At 36.1% G+C, this 26,965-nt stretch overlaps 2 protein-coding genes across 3 annotated transcripts; both read left to right on the forward strand.

Annotated features, from left to right (window-relative positions):
• Positions 1–167: 167 nt before the first annotated feature.
• On the forward strand, positions 168–18,337 carry LOC125661248 (uncharacterized). 2 transcript variants are annotated; one of them, XM_048893208.2, is made up of 6 exons: positions 168–347; positions 7,655–7,681; positions 11,184–11,318; positions 13,781–13,880; positions 15,002–15,144; positions 16,888–18,337. In XM_048893208.2, exons 1-6 carry the CDS (start codon positions 314–316, stop codon positions 16,938–16,940), a joined length of 492 nt encoding a protein of 163 aa, XP_048749165.1. In that variant the 5' UTR covers positions 168–313; the 3' UTR covers positions 16,941–18,337. The 2 variants fall into 2 exon arrangements, with proteins under 2 accessions (XP_048749165.1, XP_048749164.1); XM_048893207.2 differs by lacking the exon at positions 168–347 and having other exon boundaries at positions 7,600–7,681.
• A 24-nt stretch (positions 18,338–18,361) lies between these two features.
• Positions 18,362–20,674, forward strand: LOC130049237 (uncharacterized). Its single transcript, XM_056146585.1, has 2 exons — positions 18,362–20,204; positions 20,311–20,674. The coding sequence occupies exon 1, from the start codon at positions 18,362–18,364 to the stop codon at positions 19,385–19,387; it is 1,026 nt and encodes a 341-aa protein (XP_056002560.1). The 3' UTR covers positions 19,388–20,204; positions 20,311–20,674.
• Positions 20,675–26,965: the final 6,291 nt, after the last annotated feature.

Consider the following 26,965-nt stretch of genomic DNA (forward strand, 5'->3'; position numbering starts at 1 on the left):
ATTTACGTGTGCTAATGTAGAGTTGACCTAAATCATTCATTACGCAGTAAAAACTTTTTAATTACAGTAATAGCATAGATCCATTCCTGTGAAGAATTGCTGAGTGGGAGGGGGGGGGGGTAAATAACATCGGCTCTGGGACATGAGACTCTGTTCACGCTTCCTTGTTGATATGCAGAATTATTCATATCGACAATGTCTCCTGACAGCAGACCACGTGAGATCTGGTACCTAACGTGGACTATATATAAAGCGCGCGTTAATGACAGCGCAATAATATATACCAGCCCGACAGAGATACTCCCGTATTAACATGCTGCTTTTAGTAGTTATTTCCTCTATCACAGGTAAGATTAATGTTTTTAATTAGTTTTTTTTTTAATCTTAATATATTCTTCTTCCTGCATTGTATTCATAAATCAATACGACTTTCTGGAGCGGGGTCTTGGATGAATTGGCTGTCTATACACCAGTCCCTTCTCTCTCTCTCTCTCTCTCTCTCTCTCTCTCTCTCTCTCTCTCTCTCTCTCTCTTTCATTCTCTTTCTCTCTCTATCATCTTTGAAGCTATATTTTCCCACTGTTATTGAAAGTTGGTGTGAGTGAGTTTGTGTTCATTTGAAAGTTGGGAGGGGGTATAAGACCGTATATTATATTAAGAGGATACTTATAAATCATAATATTATATCTGTTAATTTAAGAGGAGGAGCGGGGGATTAAAAGAATGGAGTTCTGGTACAATAGAAGCACAGCCCTCTGATATACCACAAAGATACGCTCTACTACCTCTGAAATGTAATATTTAAGAAAATGATTTACGAAAGAAATTTCAACCTTTCGTAACAACGGTTAACATTTCCACCTTTAATGGGTTCATTTACATAATGCATATCTCCCTCACTCACCTTGTCTTTGGTGAGGCGTCCCCGTGTATACAGGTCCTCTCAGTGATAACAAGATATGTGATACAAGTTTTCAAATCATTATCATTTTTTTTTTTACATGAGATATATCATAATTAATTTTCTCTCTCCTTGATAAATGATTATGTCGAGCTAAGGGTTTAATTTGTTTTTAAGGAGGAATAATACACTAAAGAAAGCTGATATGAATGGAAAGTAAAAGATATGTGTAAATTAATATTTTAAAATTAAAATTTACGGTACAAAGCGAACTGGAAAAAAAAAAAAAAAGAACCACTGCTAGATTCGAGCCCACACACTACAAATCATTACTTCTCTGAGCTACCCGGCTCCTCAATTAGATTTAATTAAATATGCAAATATTGCTTGTATTTATATGTTCATCCATGTTTCAAAGGGAAGTCGGCCATTAAAACGATGTGTTTTTCCTCCTTAAAACGATGAAAAAATCTAACAATAGCGCTATGCACTGCAGTCTATTTATACCTTTAAAGACGGAACATTTCCAAACCAGCATAAATCTACTTATGTAGTCAATGTCACGTGATCAGGGAATGGTGAGAATTTTAAGAATTATTACAAAAAATAATAATAATTGAATTCATGAATGAGCGCTTGTGCAGTAATTTCCTTATGATTCTCTGTAGATGGTTGACAGAAGATTAATTTCTCCAGCTGGGGTGTCAATCATTCCTATCAAAAGTGACAAGATTTCATCATAGCTCATCAATCAGAAAATTGTCAAACAGATTTCATTTTTGCTCTATAGTTAGAGAATTGTCAAATAGATTTAATTTTTGCTCTAAACTTAAGAGAATTGTCAAATAAATTTTATTTTTGCTCGAAAGTTAGAGAATTGTCAGATATCGTCTATTAGATTTCCATTTTTGGTGTCCAGTTTAAGTGTATTGTCTAATACATTTCATATTTGTTCTAAAGTTAGAGAATTGTCAAAGAATTTCATTTTAGTTAGAGGATTGTCAAATACATTTCATTTTGCTAACCAGTTAAAGAATTGTCAAATATATTTTGTTGTTGCTCTTCAGTTAGAAAAGAATCAAATAAGGTTCACTATCAAGTGTGCAGCGAGTGAAAATTCAATACCACCAGGTTCATCATAAATCTCACATAGCAACTGTAAGATAATATCTTAAGAACGTACGTCACTCTGGAACAATCACACAGCTGTTATCAGGGACAGTGCACCGTCACACTTAATATCGACATAAAACACACACTGATATTTAATAAATATAACCGTAATGACAATTCTCATGCATCATATCTATTTAATACTTATAGTTATGCATTTGATTATATAAGATTGAGTAGATATGCAATTTCTTATAGTGATAAATGAAGAAAGTTTTTCTTGTCTCAGATATTACAATTAGACACACTTTGATAGGCTCAATATCAGGCGCTTCTTGGTGCAATTATTATCAATTATCCAATATTCAGCCGTCATAATTTTGTATCGAAAACAACAGGTGCGGATTGTTTATTATTCTAAATTCACTTGACCTTGCCAACAACATCATAAAAAAGGAACAATAAAAGAAGCATGGAATATAAATAGTTGAGAACTTTTTTCCCGGAATCTCAAAGTCCATCTGTGAATTATTTTAAGGAGGAATAACACACCAGTGAATTTTGATACAGATGAAAAGTGGAGGATTTGTACAATAATGTTCTGGATATAGACACTTTCAAATTTACTTTATCTAGTTAAACAAACAGCAATTTGATAAAAAGTAATCTGAAAATAAAAATGCATAACCCTTACTGGACTCGAGCCCACGATTTACAGATCAGCAGTCGACATACTAATCGAATGAGTTACCCAGCTAAAAAAAAAAAAAAAAAGATTCTAAAGGAGCATATACAAATATTGTTGATATTTAAATTTTCATTCATGTTTAGAAAGGAAGTCAGCCATTATGATGAGGTAGTACAGCTCCTTAATTTATGCGTGTGTCCTCTTTGTAAGAATGCATAAAGACGTTTATCCCAAAATAATGAGGAAATGAGCGCATAAAGAACAAAAGGGGGACATTTATCTATCAATGTTCCCTGTAGGACTCCAGTATTAAACACTATATCCTTACTTTGTATCGTTATAGCGGTTGACCAAAGAAAATCTACGTCAAATTGGTTTCTCTTTCCCATTACATCAATATTGGGAGTACACTTAGTGAAATATACAGACGAGATCATAATAGGTCATTTCTTGGTTACTATTATGGGATTTATAGTACAAAGCAGTCCAGTATTGTGGCGGGGACGCCAAATAATATACGTCACACACTGCCAATCCGGGCATTTAAGAGAGGGAAATAGAGAGAAAAGTGATTTGTAGATTTGGAAAAGTTTGTGGGTTGTCAATACAACACAGAGCTTGTTTCTTAAGTGATCCCCCATTGTAACACACACACACCCCCCCCCCCCCCTGTCTTAGGGAGGGGTGTGTGCGTCACTGAAGGAAATCATTGATAAATTGTGCTTTTTGGAGACATGTAGCACAATACCCCTCTATGTTTGTAATTGCCGTCAGATGCATGATACTGTATCAAAACTCTGTGACTGATTACCTAGGGGAAAATTAAGAAACTTACGGTGCCTGGTATAATTTGCAAATGTTCTAAGAGATTTAAGAAATTAAGTAACTGGGATGGTTTTGTAGAGATGGTGGGAATATTACATAAAGTTGTGAATGTTATGTTAGTATATAGTAGAGAGAATGTACTTTTTTAAACGCAAGCATGTTCAAAATTCACAGAAAAAAATTCTATATAGTTGTTTCACTATGGCGACAATGACAAAACTGCTGACGAAATACACTTTTTAACTACATAAACATCACCGGAATCTGCCGAAGTTTGCCGAATGGAACATCGGTATAGTTAATATTGTAACGCTATTCGCGACACACATGTTGATGTGTGTTTTCCATTTCTTACTTCGCTGTAAGCTATTCATCTATTTTTATTCATGGCAATTGATAGTAGTTAAGAAATAAACTTTATTTTGAGAATACGTTTATAAGGGTTTGAACTAGGACGCTTCACGGCTGCATACGTCATGGAATTAATTATAATCATGAAAGAAATGCTGACGTAAAGCGTTGCTGTGCACACCTTAAATTTTCAAATACGATTTCTTAAAATTTACATCCTTCTTTGAATTTTATTTCTTTTGGAATTCCCAGCCGTTAAAAAAGACGCACTATATTTATCAATATTCATACGCGCATTGTTAACAGCTGCAGCGCATTCACGAGGAAATGGCTATCATTACTATGTGTACAGATATCAAAAGTAAAAACATTGGAGATGTAAATATATTTGTGTGAAGACCAATTTCACTCATTAAAAATTCACCAAACGCAAATGTGAATCGAATTATAAATTGCAGTTTACGTGACAGAATTTCAAAATGCAATCATTGGACAGGTTGTACTGTGCAAACCACATTAAATGATGTAGACATGCGTAAACACACATATCAGATACTTAAATTTCAGTCTGATGATTCAGAAATGCAAAATTACTATGTATAAGTGCCATGGTTAATTACCATATGCGGTCAATGAAGAAGGAGCATCTCTACATAGTGTATGTCTATGCTTTCGTTTTCTTTTTTTCTCTCCTTCAGTATATTAAAAGTTCACATATAAATGAACATGCATGTTCTACAGAAATCCCTTAAGAGCCCCAAATCAATAATCAATCTATCACACCTAACAACATGGTTACATTGTATGTCAAATCGTGATTTAGATCAAGATTTTTTGAAAACTCGTGGAATTTATTCGATGTTCTTGTTTAAATATTTATTTCGAACCTAAAGGTTATTAAAAGATAACATTATAGCATTCCTGAAACCCCAATACGAGTCATTTATGCAAATTTTTCTTCAATATTGGAAACACCTCTTCACTCATAAGAAATTATTTCATTTTTTTTAACATACGTGAGGGTATGAATCGCGGCCCCTCACGCTGGCTACTTCGTGAAGCGCATTATGTAAATATACCGGCGTGAAGCAGGGCAGTTTATACCCGCATGTATTTTCAACTTTTTATATTTATATTCTACTTTCATTTCTGTTGGAACTTCCTGATGTTCCTATAGACGTACTACATTTATCCGCATTGGTCACAACTATGTACAGCGCATTCATGAGAAAACAGATATCAGAACATGCAAAGATTTCGGAAATCTAGATATTAAATAAAATCTTAGATATATTTCGTGGTCGCATGCAGATTTCTTGAGAGTCTCTACACCTATTGGCATGCATATTTCTTGAGAATCTCTACCCCTATAGGTATGCATACTTCCTTTTCACTTGAACCAGCCCAGTAATAATCTAGTATTTAAAGCGTCTGTTACTGGATGTGACACGAGCTGACGGTAGATTAATTAATCAAAAACACTGCTCTCACCCCCAAAAAACAAACCCACACTGATCGTTTGCGGTTTTGGCCATACAAAACATCCCTGTATACAATATGATGTGTTGACAGGGGTGAATATTTCTTTTCTTCTTTGTGCTTTGTTTTATCTGTTATATAAGGAAACGTTAGACGATGCTGATATAAATAAAGATGTCGTAATTGATATGTTATCCAATCATGAAGTCTGTTAGAGAAGCACATACTCGTAATGAGAGATGGACCAATCAGAAACACCGTCACAGTTGTGTAGATTATCCACATACTTAGATCAGCGGTAGACTTTATTAATTGTGTCTTGAATCTTGATTTTCCTCAGACAGATCAGAAATATTGATTATCCTCAAACAGATTAGACATATTGATTATCATCAAACAGATCAGACATATTGATTATCATCAAACAGATTAGACATATTGATTATCATCAAACAGATTAGACATATTGATTATCATCAAACAAATTAGACATATTGATTATCATCAAACAGATCAGACATATTGATTATCCTCAAACAGATTAGACATATTGATTATCATCAAACAGATTAGACATATTGATTATCATCAAACAGATCAGACATATTGATTATCATCAGACAGATTAGACATATTGATTATCATCAAACAGATCAGACACATTGATTATCCTCGGACATAGGTCAGACATATCGATTATCCTCAGATATAGATTAGACATTTTGTGTTCGGTTGTCGCACCTCTGTACGTGGGCAGGAGTGAAATAATCAATATAACAATCATCACAGACTCACAGAGGGATGAAAAACAGACACTGGACACCCATTACAAATTTGCATCGAAAAATAAAATATCATCCATGACGAGATAAGATGCATTTCAATTCAATTGAGTCCACTCTGATTAAATTCAAATCTTTGATCTGCTCAGGAAAAGTTATGTTGCTACAACCGGAGCGGATCAAAGATCTGATTTTAATCAGATTGATTTGAGTGGTTCCTATTGTGAAATGACTCAAACGACATTGCTTATACTGGATAAGGAAAAATTCACTGTGTTGTAGGAGCTCATAGAGAACAGATGATTTTTTTCTTTTTTGGGCAATTTCATGATGGCGTTGCAGCATAATAATTGCTAGGTATATGTCCTCACTCTATCATTAGGAGGCAAAAACTAAGAGCAATATAAATCGATTGCTAGGGCTGTGTTAGTCATTTGTCTCAGAGCAATTAGTGACCCTGATCTATCTGCTTCCAATGATCATGATATAAGTATTTATTAATAAGTATTTATTAAGGACCAATAAATCATAAGTCGGCGTTGCTCCTCTATCATTATTTTTTACAATATTCTTTCATGTACAGAGATGACATTCCTTGTATAATGTCTGGACAATTGATCCATTTCAAAGTATACTCCGTGATTTATGGTTTCTGTCACTTAATTGTTACAAAGTCATCATGACCTTAAAATTTATCAATATGTGCCACAACACACCAGAGGTGGATCCAGTAATTTTCAGTTTTGGGATGGCTACATGTAAGTGTGCTGCCAAAGTTCGTTTGAAGACCTAAAAATGGCACACTAGGATATTTTTTATTTGTAATATTCATGCAAAGAGGGAGGTCTCAAATTTCACAACCCCATCTAGATCCGCCACGGAACAACATGCATATGGAAATTATTTTGAAGTAAAGACTGGTTAAAGACCCAATTTTAAGTTGACACCCCCAAATTGTAAGCTGCCTGCCAATCAAACATTTAACAATAAATCTCAGGTGGAGTGACATCTGCAGACACTGTGATCTGGGGCTACCCCAGAGAGGTGTTTTGATAACAATAACAGCCAATATCTACAGTCAATTAGTACAAGCATTCTTTAGATCTTGAGGAAGCCCAGTCTACCTGAGTTTTGATAGCAATGACCTGTCCACAACTGCTATTTTCTTGTAATTCAATTGTTTTTAAAAAGGCCCCTGAACAATGCAATTTCAATATAATTGTAATTTTCCTCCTCTATATACCTGTACATGTATTATAAATTACACAATCAAAAATCAAACAATAATTTGCACAATTATTTCTAAAACTTGTAACCTATTGAAATAATTTATGTCATCAATTGATGATACCTCTATATTTATAACAGTCAGTACACGATATACAAGAACACACATATACAGGGTATGTTTTACACTGGTTAGGTGTGCATTTTCATATGGGAATCATCTCATATTTTGATTTCAATGTTTGCAAATGATGTTGCTGATAGTTTTCTTTTTGTTTTTTCTTTCAGTTTTGGGGGTACAAGGACAGTTAAATGGTAAGTAGAAAATTATGTAAATATTGACGAAGATTTCAAAGGATAATTGTATATGTGATTCGTCTGATATGATTGAATTAGCATGTGGAAAATGTCACCCATGAATATCAATTTTAAGCTGTTTCAATCCCGCAGTGTCGAACGCCCTCCTTTCTCACGATGTTGTTATTTACAAAGGGTGTAATTCGCTCCATTTCAATGTTTCTCATTTGTGTCAAACATATCGTATAGTTCTCACACTAAAATCGGTCAACAGGGGGTGACTACTCCTCTAAGACATTTGGTACCGTATCTGGTGTTCTTAAGGATCCGTCTTTGCCCTACTCTCATTTTCGTATTCTTTATACGATTTATGAGTCTAATCACTGTTTGTTATTTTTACTTCTTTTATCTTTCACCTACATGTAAATTTCGCGGGGGAAAATCTTACTATACTGACATGACAAATTGACTGAGTTCAACAGGAGCAATTTCAGTTAAATGCAGTTTACAATGAAAGGTGAAGATAACGAACAGTGATCAGTCTCATAACTCGTTATCTTCACCTTTCATTATATTAACGACAACAGAATTGCTGACTTTATTCGAGATTGTTAAAACCCCTGTAACCCCAAAACGTGTCAGTAGCCTGCCTCGATTCAAATCTTGATCATACGCAGAAAATGTTCTTGACTGTAGAATCAGTTGAAAGACATGAATGCAAGGTGAAGATAACGAACAGTGATCAATCTCATAAATCCCATAAAGGTGAAGATAACGAACAGTGATCAATCTCATAACTCCTATAAGCAATACAAAAGAGATAGTTGGGCAAACACGGACCCCTGGACACACCAGAGGTGGGATCAGGTGCCTAGGAGAAGTAAGCACCCCCCGTTGGCCGGTCACACCCGCCGTGAGCCCTATATCCTGATCTGAGTTATCCGCAGTCAAGATCAGTGTGTCAATATCATATGCAGGTGATAATGGAATATTGCTACTCAAAGATGGGAATTTGGCGATGGAGAAGATGAAGCCATCTCGTATTTCATCAACTTGTTAGTTTGCCGTTGACATTTATGATACTTAATCCTGGTGTGTCCTTGTATCTGACAATTAAATTATTCGACAGGGGATGCTTACTCCTCCTAGGAACCCCGTCTTTTTTTTTATATCAACCTCAGAGTGCTAGTGCGTAGTTTAACAATTGAACACAGGATAGGAAGATTTCAGTGTTCTATTTTTTTCTATGCGGTTAAAAAAGCCTAGTCTATAATCAATCGTGAGAAATGGTTTGGACAACGTTTGTGATTTCAAATTTTCTACAACTTCTTTGGAAGTTTTGGAATCCATATTTGATTTACATCACTTCTTGCATATAGCATACTATGTCTGAAGTTCCTCCTTCACCGCAGTTAATTTCTTCGTGAGGAGGAAAGATAGCTAGGGGCTTGGTAAAACATTTACTGGATCCAGCAATGTATCTCTGTTTGTAAGGGGGTTTGTGAAGTTTTGAAATTCAGTCTAGGTTCGGTAATTGATATTTCTTTCTTTCATTGACTGAAATATGAAATGTGTTTAAAACTGAAACATGCTTTTTGACGTATGGATGTTGGAGTATAAGTTGGATTATCAGAAGTGGAATTAAAACCAAGTTTGTTTAAAATAAAGTTGTAATATTGATACTTCCAAACAAAGACACTGTTATTACAAGCTCTGGCAGCTGGAACCAAAACATATTCCTCGTGTAACCTATCTAATTCTTTCATCTCTTCTGGTTTATTGAACACAGAACGGTAGATGATACACCCTTTTGTTTTCACGTGACTGATACAAGATTTTGATATTCCTCTTGTACATTTTATCCATTCTGACAAGGTGCACGTGTTAGGTTTTCACGTGACAGATACAAGATTTTGATATTCCTCCTGTACATTTTATCCACTCTGACAAGGTGCACGTGTTAGGTGTTTCATATTAAGCCCGTCGTCTGGCTCAATCTTCGACAAAACTCATAGTAGAAATGAAATCCTGTCGCCAATTTAAAAAAAAGTCGGTGTAAAAGCACATTCTTTATTCAATTTGATCCTTCCATAAGCCTTTATTATGACGTCCTTTAGGAATAGAATTATCCCCTAGGGATCTTCTAGCTTATTGGTTTAATTTGAATTTTCCCTGTAGATTTGATTTAAACGTGTTTTTATTTACTCTATTATCTCGTAGGTCTGCTTTAAGGTGTGTGGTTTTTTGTAATACTTTATGTATCAATTTAATTATCTTATAGGACTGTTGTAATGTGGTATATATTTTTTTAAACTTTAATTATCTCGAAAGTGTTTTTTTTTTTCAAGGAACTACTCAGCGTAGTAATTGACAGTAATTCTTTCTGTGACCACAATCAAGTCTTAATTTCCCCATCAACAAGCTTCCTTTATACATACAAAAAAGTAAAGCATATCAATTTCAAAATACACATTCTTGTTACGGGGATGTTTGAAATATCTTTTACTGTTTTTGTTTAATTCAAATCTATACACTACCTGACATTTTAAGATTAGCAGTGTAATTGACACCAGATGAGCAGATAATGAGAATTTAATTATTTTTAGATAGCTGACAGTCGAAATGTCAAAGGAGAGGGAACTGTGTATATATCACTGTCAACACAGTGCATGAAAAACACACACAATCCCGAGCTTTTCTAAACGCGTCACAGACCTTCAAAATCGTCCTGTCGGAGTTGTTTTATAAGACTTTCCTTAATGATTTGTATTCATGATCAGCAGTGACACCGATGCAATAGTGCACACCACGCGTGTACTGGGACCGTTATAATAAAAAGTTCAATCATTGCTTTATTAATTTCAATCATCAGATTTGTATTCTAGATGCATTTAGATGGCAGTAGTCGGTACACGATGCCATCAGCACTTCTAGTTTATGCCTTTGATATTAAGTCTTTTGTAACACAGTGAAGTATTGTGATGAAATTGAAACAAACGGTCACTATGAAGTTACTGAAGGACATACCGATCTGTTATTTTGGAGTGGTCATTCAATGAGATTGCACTGGACAGGAAGGAACATAACAGTGGTCATTGAATGGCATTGGAGTGGTCATTTGGAGGACCGGTTGACAGGGGATACTTACTCCTCCTAGGCACATGATCCCAACTCTGGTATATCCAGGAGTCCGAATTTGCCCGACTCTCAATTTTGGTATTCCTTATAGGTGTTGAGAGATTGATCACTCTTCGTTATCTTCACCTTTACATTGGAGTGGTCATGTATATTGAAGTGGTCATTTAATGGCATTGGAATGACCATTCAATGATATTGAAGTTATCATTTACTGAATTTGCAATGACCTTTCAGTAACTTTTTAGTCAATGCAAACCTCAATGCATTTTCCGCGTGACACGTAAAATGTAGATCTATTGGAGTTATCCGTAGTCACGGTTAAGTTTGGGACGAATCTGTTGTGTGTCATAGATAAGAAACGCAATTTCTGTTCTTTTTTTAGCCACACAGAATGGAGGAATAACAAATGGGGTCTCAAACACTCAGCCGACGTTAAATAATGCAGATGCAATCAAAGTAGCCGAGACACTTGTGCAAACAGCCAATCAGCTTCTTTCGATTTTAAAACGAGGCAATGGTGGGTATTGTGCATGAAATGTTACAGATGTACTAGTTTTATTGAAATATCTTAATGTCTGTATGCTTACATGTAATGCTTCAGCATATTCATGTCGCACATGCGCTCAGTGTAGCTTACTTCGTTTTAATTTGCTTTCAGTGCTTTGCTGTGCGAAACAGCTACGCGATCTAATTTGTTGCTTTATTTTCATTGACAGAGATATATAGGTAACTTGGGTTGTTTATATTGTTGTCTATCCACCTTTTTAGCAGGCAGCAGTGTCTCTCAGGGTCTCGAGGAACTGCCCAGAGGTACGCAGATAAAGCGTTGTAGAAATGACGATCCCTCTGTGCACGTAGAATTCATCATGAACGCAAATTTTCATTTATACATCGGAATTTTATTAATGGCAATAGAAAGAACGGAAAACTTTTTTTTTTATTTGAAATATTTCAAGTTTTCATACATAACTATTTTTTTTTTTTTTTTGGTATTAGGGGGTGGGGGTGGGTGTTGGATGTTTATCTTAATGAATTCAATTCTGAGTCCTCTTATATCATGTGCAATTAATGGATAGTAAGTGGTTCGTATCATCACGCATGACGTGTCATTCATCGCCTTACGTACAACACAATTATCAGTTACGTATTACGTGTCATTCATAGTCGTACAACACATTTATTAGTTACATATCACGTGTCATTCATTGTTGTACAACACACTTATTAGTTACGTATCACATGTACAACACACTTAATAGTTACGTATCACATGTCATTCATTGTCGTGCAACACACTTATTAGTTATGTATCTCGCACTTTTTCCCACTAGGTATTTCCACACTTTCTCCTTTTCCCACTACAGAGGGTCTATCTTTCTTCACCAGTGCCACAGGAGGTTAGAATTCCCAGAACCGTAGATAAATGTCTTTAGATAGAACTCCTCAATCCGCACAGACCGATCCCTGTCAATGTCCATGGAATTAGGCTAACATTTCTCAAATAACTGCACTTTCACCATTTTTTTTTTTTTTTTTTTGCGTTTTAGTCCGAATTTAGCTGTTGTCGTGGTTGTACTAAACCAGGAAATGACGTGATCAATGAAATACAGGAAATGACGTGATCAATAAAATACAGGAAATGACGTGATCAATGAAATACAGGAAATAGCGTGACCAATAAAATACAGGAAATGACGTGATCAATGAAATACAGGAAATGACGTGATCAATGAAATACAGGAAATGACGTGATCAATGAAATACAATAAAGGAAACTACCATGTCAAGCCATCTTTATTTGATGCACATTAAAATTTGGTGAAGCTGCACGTACACCTTTAGTCTGTAGTGACTTACATTACGCCCCAGACGTCCGAGTAGGAAATATAACAGAAGTCACCTTTCTCTGGAAGAAAAAATATTGCATACCTAAACTGTATGCATGTATATTTCTGACCTTTACTTTGAATATAAATTTCATCCTTGGATGAAAGTAAAAAGAAAATACCGGAATAGTTTCTCTCTCTCTCTCGTTTTATACTAAAATTTGAACTCAGTCAGATAACGACTCTAAAAATTGTGAAATTCACAAGATGTGCTTGTATACTTGATTTTCAGATTTTACATTAACAAAACATCTTAAAGTTGTCGATAAATCAAATCAATAAATTGTGGAGTTCAGTGATCGGGGGTACACGGTATTTTACATCCCTGATTTAATATCAAAATGTAAACAAGCCGTGGTCATTTCACAGCAATAGAGACCTATTCTACACATAGTTGTGGTACCGCGCAACCGGTCAGTGGCCCCCAGTCAGTTGACTTTGACTGAATACTTTAGAAGCAACCACTGTAGAATTCACAATGACTGGTAAGTAAAATCCCCCGTGTAACATCCGGTTCCGGGCACTAATTAGCGGGAAAGACCTAAACAGTCATAACACTGGATTGGCTGAAGTCCTGTGATCTGTTTTTGTGGTAGTCGTGGTATGGGTTAGAATAAACCACTATAGAAATTAACAAATCATTAAAGTAGAAGTTATTGTCAAACTCTCTTTTGAAGCAAACATAATCGTCCAAATCCTTTTGGTATTGTTTTGTCCACCTGTGTTGATTGTTTACAGATAATTAATGAGTAACAAAGAATTCAGATAAAACACAAGAAGAAGAATTTAAAAAAAAACAACCTCATTATGTTAGTGAAATGATTAGAGGGCAATTTGATTTATGATAATTTTATTCACAAAAAGTGAAAAGAATTGGGCAACAAGCATAGCCTATATTCTAGCCCTCTACCCAAAAATGTGTAATTTCTCACCAGGAATAGTGTGCATAAGTAACATTAAAAATAAATATGTGAAGTTGTGACCATAATTTTGAAAATAGAAAAATGCATAATTTATGGAACATACCTAAGAAACGCCCGATATTTAGAGCTATCTATGTGAACAAGACATTACTAACTATTTATCCCTCCAGCGCCAACCGTTCTCTGTCCCAATGGCAGACCACAGACACACTGTGATCCTGACCCCTGTGCCACGTGGGACTGTTCCAACATCGCCGGAGTCCAGTGCGAGTAAGTAGTCTACTGCGCAATCACTGATTTTTATGAAACCTACAATTATGAATTGCTTCCACCAAAAGAGAAAGTAAAAAGGGAAAGTAGAAATATGATAAACTAGGACATCTCTTCAACATCGAACTCGAATTTACACCAACATGCTGGTTTTATTTTTTCTTTTGGTTGGGGGTGGGGGGTGGGGGGGTGGGGGGGGGGGGGTGGGTTGAAACCCACTACAATTTGTTTTTGGTTAATTTTACACTTTGAAATCAGTACAGCTTTTCTTAAAAAGGAAGACTGGCTAGATTATCTACATGTTGATTTATATACAAGCATTGTAAGATCATTCCTCTCTTTATTATTTCCGGACCAGACGTATGAAGTCATTTTACCAAAAGTTATTTCCCTTTGTCGCCATGTAGTCGCTCTAGAGAATGAATTTTTGTGAAGCAAGAAAAGTTGGTGTAAAATATTATAAAAATTGTGAATTAACGGAAGTTCAAACTAATGTATTTGCCTCTGAAAAACAATGCTAGAAATATACCCTCAGTGGTCAGTATAAACAGCTGAAATTGGTAATGTGCATGTCCACTTACAAATGGCAACCAACGCGCTCCCGCGGAATCTTACAACAGCGTACCAAAGAAAATCTTAGCAAAATCATGGCAGAATTACAAAATCGTGCAGTCAAAACGTATGTCGACAATATTGTAGCCTATCCTCTTATTTCAAAAATTGAAAAGTCGCTGATGATCTTTTATCTCTGATATTTTTGTTACTTTAATGACCCTTTGAAAGTGTTTCACTCATATTGAGACGTCACCAGCTGTAGGTTACATATAGGAACAAGTAGCGCTCATGGCTGTAGCAGTGAGGGTTCTTTTATGGTGCTAACGTCTGTCGGGACATGGGACATCCGTTTTTAATATCTCATCTAAAAGACCTGTATTTTCACATTTATAAATGCCGAGCGTTTGGCGAAGGACAGCTTGATATTTACGTCTTACGTTGAACAAGACCAAGGAACGAGCGGAACACGAAACGACGAACTCCAGGTCACTTCCGGGTCACTTGGTAATCACATTATCTGCTAAACTGCTGAAGTTTACAACGAATATTTCATTATTCTTTCAAAGGCGTGCCTGTGATTCATGTGATCCAATTTTCAAGACACGTGGACGTGACGTCACATCAATTTGTGAAATGAGGCGAGTTCCGGTTAATCCCTTCCAGCTTATGAACGCGCCCATCTCTCCATTTGATAGCTTTGCATCTGAAGGTATGACTATTATATCTCAGGATTTCTATTTCATTCAAAAGAAAGTAAGTTGGGATGATTTACGCTGACAAATAAAATTATTACTTTAAAGTTAAAGTTTCCATCAAGAGAAAATATTCTGACATATATTTGTAATATGAAATTAAGTATGAGAACTTGACAAAGCAAAAACTAACGATGTAATTGTTTGCTTTATCTTCAAGATATTTCAGATTATATTAATCTCATGTTGCAGGCCCTTATGGGAAGGGGAGGAATTAGTCTTCATTGATAGTTATTAACTGACCTTCTCAATTTGGAAGTTTCGACCTCCCTGTTCCCTCCCTGTTCTTACAAGCCTCCTCCTTATTCCTGTAGGTCTGTTCCTACCCTACTCCTACTGACTAACTCCTACTGACTAACTCCTACCCTACTCCTACTGACTAACTCCTACCCTACTCCTACTGACTAACTCCTACCCTACTCCTACTGACTAACTCCTACTCCACTCCTACTGACTAACTCCTCCTTATTCCTATAGGTCTGTTCTTACCCTACTCCTACTAACTCCTACCCTACTCCTACTGACTAACTCCTACTCCACTCCTACTGACTAACTCCTCCTTATTCCTATAAGTCTGTTCCTACCCTACTCCTACTAACTCCTACCCTACTCCTACTGACTAACTCCTACCCTACTCCTACTGACTAACTTCTACCCTACTCCTACTGACTAACTCCTACCCTACTCCTCCTGACTAACTCCTACTCCACTCCTATTGACTAACTCCTCCTTATTCCTATAAGTCTGTTCCTACCCTACTCCTACTAACTCCTACCCTACTCCTACTGACTAACTCCTACCTTACTCCTACTGACTAACTTCTACCCTACTCCTACTGACTAACTCCTACCCTACTCCTACTGACTAACTCCTACCCTACTCCTACTGACTAACTCCTCCTTGTATATTCCTATAGGTCTACTCCACCTCTATTCCTATACGGGTCTACCTCTGTCCTATTCCAAAGGATCTACTCCCATTCTATTTTTCCGGGGTTACTTCTTTCCTGTTCACCTACATGCTTGTTCCATCCCTATCCCTTTTCCTATGGACCTATTCCTCTCTTATTCCTACGGGTCTACTTCCTTTATTCCCACGGGTCTGTTCATTCCATGTTCCTACAATCCCACTTCCTTCTTATTCCTAAGGGTATACTTCACCTATTCCTACACAGGGCTGTTCCGTCCCCTTTCCTATGGGCATATTTCCTTCTTATTCCTACAGCTCTGTTCCATACCTATTCCTACATACCTACCCCTCCCTATTCCTACAATTATACTTCCTTCTTATTGCTAAGGATCTACTTCGTTCTTATTACTAAGGGTCTACTTCCTTCTTATTACTAAGGGTATATTTCCTTCTTATTCCTACAGGCCTACTTATTACTTCCCAAGGGTCTACTTCCTTTATTCTTTCAGGGCTGCCCCATATTTAGTCCTACGTACCTACCCCTCCCTATTCCTACAGACCTACTTCCTTCCTATTCCTACATGCCATTTTCTTTTTATCCCTAGGGGTCTACATGTACTTCCTTTATTCTTTCAGGACTGTTCCAGTCCTAGTCCTACAGACCTCTCCCCCTCCCCCTGTTCTTAGGGGCCTGCATTAGTATATTGTCATTTACATCTAAAAGTATAACAGAATTATTTTCATTGTTGTATTATGCACCAGTTTCATAAATTTGTCCATTTCAATTAAAGGTTTCCACCCCATAGAGAGACTTTTCCTTAGAGGGAATTTTCCAAACAAATAACTCGGTGACGTCATTAATCTACCAAATGCAGTTAACGCGCTCGATAGCAGGTGTTCTTATTATATAGAATTGTATGATTTAGATACAATTTAAAAATGTAATCTTATACCTTTGTTTTCTAATGGTGCCAAAATATTCTGCATGATGTGAGTGTATATGATTTTGTGTTGATTTTGATAGTTGTAGACGTAGTCTTTCGTAATGGGGAAAGGTTCGATGTGTGGAAACAGTTTATATATTCACTACTCTACTCTTTATAGTTATGTCCGTGAATGATTTTATATTCAATTAAAAGCATGATCAGATACTTATGTACATCTTGTATTAGTTCAAGTACTCCTTAATTAATACATGTAATAATTTGTATAAAATGGCATTTCATTTGTGTGATGTACATCACGATGGGATACCATAGCTTTATTCAACACTCGTTAGTTAAGGAGGTACTCTACATCGTCATAATGGCTGACGTCCTTTAAAGGCATTGGTGAAAATATAAATATCAGCAATATTAGTCTATTCATTTAATAAAATCGTCGGCTAGCTAAGTAGCTCAGTAGGTTAGCACGTCGGATGCTGAACTGTAAATCGCGGGTTCGAGTCCAGCAGTGGTTTTAATTTTTTTCTTTTCGGATTACTTTGTTCTAAAACTGTATTTTTTGACTAAATAAAGTAAATTTGAAAATTTTCAATTTCAAAACATTGTTGTACATATCCTCCACTTTTTAACCATATTAAATTTCTCTGGTGCAGTACACCTCCTTAAATGTGATTCCGGATGTTGCGCATAAGTATGAAGACGCCGACACATTACTTGAAGTTGAGTAGAATTTGAAATTTTTTAATTGATATTGAATAAACCGAATGTCTGTGATAGTGTGAATTTATATCATTGAAATGGTGGGTGTATTTGGTTAGCGAAACTTAACCATTTCAACTCGTTGGATAAAGCTAATACAAGATAATATATATATGTAGATACATGTATACTTCATATATAAAATATAGCCTTTCCTGGAATGTTTACTGAACAACAGATGCGCTGCGCAAACGAATTTGATATTTTTATTGTCTAGCTGTGGTTGTGATTGTTACTTATTATAACACTACTAGCATGCTCTGTTGAAATAAACAGCTCTATTTTCGCTGCAATTTAATATTTGTAATTTCCACTGTCACTTTTATCTGTGAAATTGAAACTACATGCATGTGAAATCGACTTTGAACATAATCAGTCCTGAGCGGACTTAAGGCTGTATACGGTCTTGCAAATATTTCTATCAACTTTCTGTTCAGTACCGTGTATCAGTGTGAAATAGAACTCCACTACTGTGCATGCTTTAAACATTGCATGTACTATTCATATATCTAATAATAAAGGCGTTAATTTTTCCCTAGTCAGTAGTTTGTTTTTTGTAAGCATGCATGCTAGAGTCTACATATGTATATCTTACCTTAGTACATGTATATATACCCATCCTAACCCTGTATCTCGTATCAAAGTTCCCGGATCAATACTAGTGTTTCAAAAGGTCTTCATAAGGGAAATGTCTGTTGCAGTCATCAGTGCCCTCGATCTCGACTTCCTGCCTGGTGATTTCATTGATAAGATAAGAGATCAGCAATCTCCGACTCCGTCCGCCAACCCGTCAGTCAATGAGGACAACCGTCCGTCACAAGCCAAGAGAAAGCAACGCCCCAGAAAGAAAAAGGTCCAGAAGAAAGCGAAGATGAATAAAATGTCACAGAAAAAACGGAAGATTGTGCAGACGACCACTTTGGCACCAGAACCTAGAGTTTTAAGAAAGCCCGATATTAAACCACGGATTCCGAATGTTAAACCCGATATAAGCCCGCGGATGCAGAATATTCAGCCCGATATAAGCCCGCGACTTCAGGATGTTCAGTACAAAAACAAAAATGTGACGGAGTCTTATCTCCTACCATCCCGAAACCAGTTTTATCAACAAACCGCTCATCCTAATGCTATTTCTTCATCAGTATTGGACCAGATACCTTTGTCCGCCCTAACACACTTGCTACCGGAAGTGCGAAACGTTATCGAATCGAGAAACACCATTTACAGTCATTGGCAAACGCCGGAGAAAACACAAAGCAGCCAACAGGTGCCCGTTGCTGTACATCAGCCCATGCTTTCTAACATGGTCGTCAACTACAAAAATCAGCGGACTAAGTTATTGCCCCTGACGCCCTCCCAATTTAGCAGAATTAATAACGACCCGAACAGAAATGTTATTCTTCGAAATTTGAGAGACGTTCTTGGTGCAAAACCCTTTTCGAACACTTTGCATATGAATGTGAAATCCGGAAATATGATGACGGAAGCAAGACCGATGCATGGTCAGAATATGGCTCATAATACTATTATTGACTCAAGCATTCCATTCCAAAGAAAAGGTCTGGGGCCGCTTAAGTTCTTTAACTGAAATCCAAAAAAATGTAATGTGGAGTAGTGTATACATAGAGTCAATACTGACATTTATGATTGTCAATATTGACATCAAAGTCAATATCGATATATATCCAGGGTTGTTCTTTGCTGTTATGATTATCATTGAAAAGTCATCATTTGGCGGAGTTTAACGTTAATTACTTCAAACATATTCCTGAGAGAAATTTATCTCGCATCTTATCAATACATTTTGATATGTCTCAAATACGTTCCAATACCTGTTTTGTCAAGCAAATGTATAAAGTTTATTCTCACATTTTCCCATGTCTAATTCTACTTCAGAACCAGTGAGAGCAAATATCAATATTCAGAGGGGGTGGGGGGTTCGACTAAAGATGGAACGAATAATGATATTGATATATAAACCTTAAATTAAAGAATTTCTCTATGCCGCGCGAGGTATCGGTTATATATAGGCGCGATAAATGCATGTATGTATTCACTTTTCAGTGGCGGATTCAGACGGGAGAAAGGGGTTACGGAGGTTGCAAGACCCCTTCCACCTTTAGCTGATATCTTTAAGAAAAATTGGTTTGGGGTCCACGATCTCCAATTTTGGACGGATAAAGTACCATCTTTGGTCGAACCCCCCACCCCCTCTGAATAATTCTTGATTCCGCTCCTGAATAGTTTCTGATTCTGCCCCGGAACTGTGTATCTCAACTTGCATATCCTCTCTATGTCGACTTTTAAAGAAATCCTGTAGGACGCTCCTATAATCTACTACCTGTAAATGTTCACGTAAGGTGAGATGTAGGACGCGCCTACAATGTACTAGATGTTCACGTAAGGTGAGCTGTGGGACGCGCCTACAATGTACTAGATGTTCACGTAAGGATGTTCACGTAAGGTGAGCTGTGGGACGCGCCTATAACATGTACTAGATGTTCACGTAAGGTGAGCGAAATGGTTAAATTCCAAGACAATCACTGGACACCATAGAGCAGTTAAAAAACAAACAAAAACTCTGATTTAGCAGCAAATAAATAAACATTATATATTGTTATTTATTATAAAATAACAACTTCATGTATAGTGCATATTCATTATATTAGTTGAGCAATTTCAGTGCGAATCCGCGAAAATGTAAACTTCCCAGTGTTATATAAATACAACGATGCATTAATCAGTGATGTGGAAAAACTCCCCAATGAAACATACTGGTCGGAAAATTCAGCTGGTTTAGTAATTTAAACACCAGCACCTACAGTTTCTCTGTAATTTTTTAATTTCTTTCGCAAATGAACGCGAAAATTAATTACTCGTGTATAATAGGGAATGTATACATTATCAAATCTGAATAAGAAAGAGAACCGGTTCTTTTGATTGGTTCCACTCCTCACATTACAAGCCTCACCTCATCCACTGACGAGTTTTCTTTTTTACCACTATACATTATATACATTTCAATGTATGTATTTACATATGTACAAGATAACGGGATATGATGAAGCTGATTTGTTGGTTGATCTGAAATAAATCATCATTTTTTAACTGATGTTTTGTGTTCTATAATGCATATACATAATCGAAAGTATACAATGTATGTATATACCGAATAAATATTTATTTATTTATTTTAAAGTCACCATTTTAAAACAAGATTTTCATGAAACTGCATGCGACCAATAAAAAAAAATATGTATAACATGAAAAGAAAACCAAAAGAAAGAAATTACTGGGGGAAAAATACCCCGAAAGAAAGACTATAATAAAAAAAAAAATAAAAGCATTTTGAAATTTATTATGTTAGTTTTATTGTACCATAACATATCTTCATCTAGATTTTGTGTTCAATATAAATTGATAAATACTAATTGTACAATCTATATATACACGTACTTCGATCGTTATTTATCATTAGCCGTGTTTATGCCGTTCGATATAACTGGACGTAAGTGTGTCATGGTGTTGGAGATTTGTGGTCAGTTAATTATCTGGTAGAGGTCAACAGACAACAAAAATGCCCATCGTCATATCGCAGCGTTAATCAATCATTACAGCGCAGAAAACGTACTGGTCAAGCCCTAATAACCGTTATGTCTAATTATATCTATGAATTTAAATGACGTTTGCTTATTACTTTGTTTAATGTCCTTTCGAGCATGTTTCACTCCTATTCACATCTATTGACGTCAGCAGTTGTAACTACAGTGTCATGGATATGGAGCTGAGGGTCGTATAGCAGTGAGGGTTCTTTATAGTACCAACGCCCACCATGACGCAAGTCCTCCGTTTTTTAAGGTTACATCCGAAATCATTCATATGATGATGCTTGTAATGTTTATTTGAGTCACTCCCGTTGAGAATTGTTCACTTATATTGAGACGTCACCACCTGTAGGTGAAGTACTTAACTAATCACGCATTTAGACCTATGCTTACTGCTCAAGGTTGTAGCAGTGCGAGTTCTTTAACGTGTCGTGTCACGACACGGAACTTCTATTTTTAAGGCCATATCGGAAAGACCCGTGATTTACACTTTTAAATGCTGAACTTTTATTCTCAAAGGAGAAATCACGATACCGGTACCTATGTTTAGGTCTTAAGTTTGACCTCCATGGCACGAGCGGGGCTCGAACTCGCAACCTCGTGGTTACGTGGTTATAACGAGAACACTCTACCACTGAACTACTGCGACCTATTCAACAAACAGGTAACGTATGTGAGGATTAGGTTACAGTGTGTAAATACGACACAGGAACCGGCCGCGGTAGCTTAGAGTTCAATTCGCTTCGTAACCGGGAGATCGTGAGTTCGAGCCCTGCTCATACCATGGCCGTGTCTAAGACGTTAAAATGGGTAGTGACACGCTCGGAATTTAGAAGTAAGAATCACGGGTCTTCGGAACGGAGGTCCCATGTTGACGCCTCACCGCTACGTAGTAAGCGGTGAACATAGGTCTAAATTAATGACCTACTTCACCTACAACTGGTGACGTTTTCATGTGAGTGAAAACTTCTCGACGATTCGTAAAACAATAAAACAAAATACGACACAGGTTGATAGGTTTGCAGTATGTTAATTCAACATTTACGGTATTAGTTATATTGATTGATTGATTGTTGTTTCACGTCCCACTCGAGAATCTTTCACTCATATGGAGATGTCACCACTGCCGGTGAGGGGCTACAAAATTTAGACCTATACTCGGTGCTTACGGCTTTTGAGCAGGGAGGGATCTTAATCGTGCCATACTTGTTGTAACACAAGGCCTCAGTTTTTATACGCTCTCATCCGGAGGACCACCCCATTTAGTCGCCTCTTACGACAAACAAGGTTTACTGAGGACCTTTTCTAACCCTGATCCCCACGGGATTACGTATAGTTTTACAGCATGATATAAATTAACAATATCACAAACACAATATTTAGAAAGGTGGGTTGACAAGGAAGTGTAGAAATACTAATAATATGCGTACACAGATATCAACTTTACTTATCTTGAGAGTGTAAAAGATAAATTTTCCAAGTTCGTTGATATCCTTCACATCAAAAGAGTCAAATTTTTACGACAGTGTACACAAATATGATTCTTTTTTCTCATTCAGAATAAAAAAAATTTAAGGAAAGCTCGATAAAGTAAACAGGGTAATCTCTTTACATAAGAACAGTGAACGTTTGAGAGATGAACCCTGTGGCATGCCATGGCCATCATTAATTTGTTTCAAATTTATGAACTTAACAATTTCGTCTAGAAATGTTTTCTACCTGGTAAACCAAAATTCAGTCGGAATGAGTTAATGAAAAAATGACGATCAGATGGAAGAGTACGATGTAAATAAAGAGTGAGACTTTAACCGAGGCTGTTGGTTGTAGGAATACGTAACTGCATAAAGAAAGACAACTCGTGACAAATTTCAAATTTCAAGAATCTCTATGCATGTGTCATAATGGAGTTAAGTCCCATTAATGACGTGCCAGTAATACACCGAACTCCTAATTCTCGCATTATATCAGACCCAAAAGAGACTTAAAACAAAGAAGAAGCTCAACAGACTGAAGTAATACAAGGCGGAGGTAAGGAAATCTACCCCGAAGAAGAGAAAAGGGGTGACTACTCTTCATACATCTTGGATCTTGAAGACCAAAATGGCCCGCTATGCCATAGAGAAAACCCCAAGGAGAGCTGACCGACATTTTAGTCACTTGCGTGGAAAAGACATAAATGAGAGCATAATTATGCTCCATGACCATAAACTGAGAATAGACTTAAGTCAAAATTTAACGACTGTATGTACATGTATCACGCAAGTGATTTATTGAAATTTTGAATCGCGTTTAAATTCTAATCTCAATATGAATTTCATTGAATATTTTAGATATCAATATTCATATATTAGATCAGTTTCTAAATTTGACTTCAATCTATTCTCATTTTAATGATCACGTGCATTCAATCTGATTAAAATCAGATCCTCGAGGAGCGGATCGAGGATCTGATTTTAATCAGATTGACGTGCATTAAAAATATGATAAAGATAGATACAGCACCCCCACACCCCCCGGTACTCTCCACGTGAACAGCCCTTAAGGAGGTATATATATTACATCGTCACAATGACCGACCTCCTTTTAGCATGGGTGAAAATATGAATATCAGCAATATTTGTATAATCCTTTTAAATCTAATTGCCTATAGCTGGGTAGCTCAATCGGTTGACGTGTCGACTTCTATATATAGATCTTGGGTTCAAATCCAGCAGAGATTTTAATTTTTGTCAGATTACTTTCTACTAATATTGCATTTTTCGACTACATATAGTAAATCTGAAAATTATAGAGATTTAGATTTGCATAAGGAGTCGTAAACACAGATGCTGTTTGTAATTTGAGCTGGAAGCCAATAGAAAGAGTAGCAGAGGGCCTACTATGTACGCAGTTTAAGGCAGCTCCACCCCCATGTGACGTATCAATATGGATTGTTTAAAGTAGAATAACTGTATCAATTTCCATTGAATATAGTTTAATTTCATAAATAACCAAATAAAAGGTATCTGTTACCACCTTTTTAAAGCTGTCAGACATGAATAAACAGAAATATATGTCAACATAACAAAAGCACACATTTCTAATAAACAGCAAAATAAAGAGACATGAAAACTGGTTAACATGACAACATTTTAGTACCAACAGTTTCAACAAAACTGCTTTTGTAATATGTAAATTAGGGAAATCATTTAAACAATGAAATGCTCTCTTAGTTATTTTAATTTATCGGTTGATGAATGTGACAAGCATTGCAAAAAAAAAAAAAAAAAAAAAGTAGCCGGTTATGAAAATTCTCATGCAGATCCAGATATTTTTCAGGTGGAAGTGGTGGTGCAACCCAAGTTTGTCCCCCCCCCCCCCCCCAACAGATGGGGAATATAATACCCCAAAATGTCAAAAATTACCTTTTGATAAAAATGTATACATGTAACCTAAGGGGGTGAGGATGGGGGATGGGGTTGGGGGTTACCTTACTTTTGCGTCCTGATTCAGTCGTTTCGAATTCTCATCATAGTTTATTTTTAGGATACTGACCTACACACGAACAATCTGACAATTGGCTATCTCCAAAATAAGGGGAATGAAATTGTTTCCAGTTTTTAAAATTTTATCCCTCATTCATTGCATTGTACTAAATCCCCCGGGTCTTTAAAGTAAAACCCGCTAGCTGCCATGTGAAACGTATTCAAGCGATCGTGGAAATTTACCATCCGAGGTTCTTTTATCTTTATGATTCATTTTCTTTGCTTCTGATGAGACCGCAAAAACCGAGGTCCCATGTCACAGCAGGTGTGGCACGATAAAGTACCCTCCCTGCTCAAAGGCCCGAAGCACCGAGCATAGACTTAAATTTTGCAGCCCTTCACCGGTCTTGGTGACGTCTCCATTTGAGTGAAAAATGCTTGAGTATGATGTTAAACAATATACAATCAATCATTATTCTCTGCTCATTTTTATTGCCCCGGTTAATTAATCTTTTTCTCTCTCGTTTGATCTGCATATTTATTTCATGGGTATGACTCAAACACCAGGGACGATAGAACATGGAGAAAATCAATTCAAGTTAATTTATCTATTGATTCACCAATCATGTTGGCATACAATCACTTTACACAATATGAGATATATAAAGACAATAAACTAAATACTAACAGTTCATTTACATATATGTAAATGCAAGTATATTTGACATGTACCTGTGATATTAGACTGTATGTATGCAATTTAGTATTGCATATTACATAAATTAAATGTAATTATAGCACTTTACTTTTGGTGCGCAATTCAAAACATTGATGTAAAAATTCACACAACCTTCTAACATGAACTACATTGACAGGGTTGCATACTTACTTTACAATGGTTTTCTTTTGATAAATCATCATCTGAATTGTAGATGTCCAAAGGGTTTCTTTCTTATATCTTTATACATGAAGCAGTCATATAAAAAATGTAACTCATCTTCAACAGTAGTTTTACAAAACTGACAAAAAACAACATTCTTTTGGAATACATGGTTTTGAATATCTACCAGTTTCAATTTCTAAAGGGTGCGCAGATATGCTTAGTTTTGTTAATTTAGAGCGTACTACTTTCGGAATTGGAAATTTCAAATAGTTTTGTAATTCATAGAGAATTTAGTATTTTACAGTTTCATGTTAATATTATCAATATAGTAAATCTTCAAGTAATTGTAGAATGTGCTTTTATCAACATCTAATGATGAAAGTTTTAGCTTAATTATTTCTTAACTTTATTATTTGTCCCTGCCAATTTTCCTGTATACCAGTATTATAAAGGTTATCTTCCAGTTTAGCAGCCATAAATATTGGATTTTTAATACCATTTTCATCATCATACCTTTTTAGTCTTTTGTAAAATTTGAACTTAGAGAGGAGAGCTTTAAAGCAGATGGGGAATGTTCCTAGTTCATATTTGATGGCTAAATTTTAAACTTTTTTCTGTACACCCAAAATGTCTTTAAATATTAAGAGCTTTGTTTATTCAAAGGGTAGTTGGTCACAATTGTTAATGTTAACATTAAAGTCTGAAATCCAAATTTCAGAACCATATAAAATGATAGGTTCAATAAGAGCAGAATAAAGTGTTAAAAGAGTTTTTACAGATAATTTATCATAAAAGGGCAAGGAATGTTTAATTGCATAAAAAGCTTTCCGTGCATGGTCAGCTAGCTGTTCAGCTGCGTATTTAAGTTTACCATTACAACTGAAAATAATTCCCAAATATTTATATTCATGTGTAAGATGAATTATTGAGTGATTATAATAAAAACAGTGTTGGGCTGTGTCAATTTTCTTATTTGAGAAAATCATTGCATCAGTTTTATCAAGGTTAGAGAAATAGTGGAGAAATAGAACGAAGGAAAGTTAACATAGAAACACCCGTCTACCAAGCCCCCCCCCCCTCCCCCCCCTCCCCATCTAGTCCCACATCTAGTCATTGGTTCCATGAAACAATTTCTTCATTAAGATCATCTATGAGGATTTTACCTATTTTGGTATTAATGATATGGAACGAGTGTACGTACACCAGGTTTTATC

The sequence above is a fragment of the Ostrea edulis genome, chromosome 8 (genome assembly GCF_947568905.1).
Source record: "Ostrea edulis chromosome 8, xbOstEdul1.1, whole genome shotgun sequence".
Lineage (NCBI taxonomy): Eukaryota > Metazoa > Mollusca > Bivalvia > Ostreida > Ostreidae > Ostrea > Ostrea edulis.

Excerpts from the sequence above, each read along its gene's own strand:
- LOC125661248 (XM_048893207.2), top strand. The coding sequence starts at position 7,615 with ATGATGTTGCTGATAGTTTTCTTTTTGTTTTTTCTTTCAGTTTTGGGG. Across the intron at positions 7,682-11,183 it reads GGTACAAGGACAGTTAAATG|CCACACAGAATGGAGGAATA; the intron begins GTAAGTAGAAAA and ends TTCTTTTTTTAG. Across the intron at positions 15,145-16,887 it reads TGATAGCTTTGCATCTGAAG|GTTTCCACCCCATAGAGAGA; the intron begins GTATGACTATTA and ends TTTCAATTAAAG.
- LOC130049237 (XM_056146585.1), top strand. The coding sequence starts at position 18,362 with ATGCATGCTAGAGTCTACATATGTATATCTTACCTTAGTACATGTATA.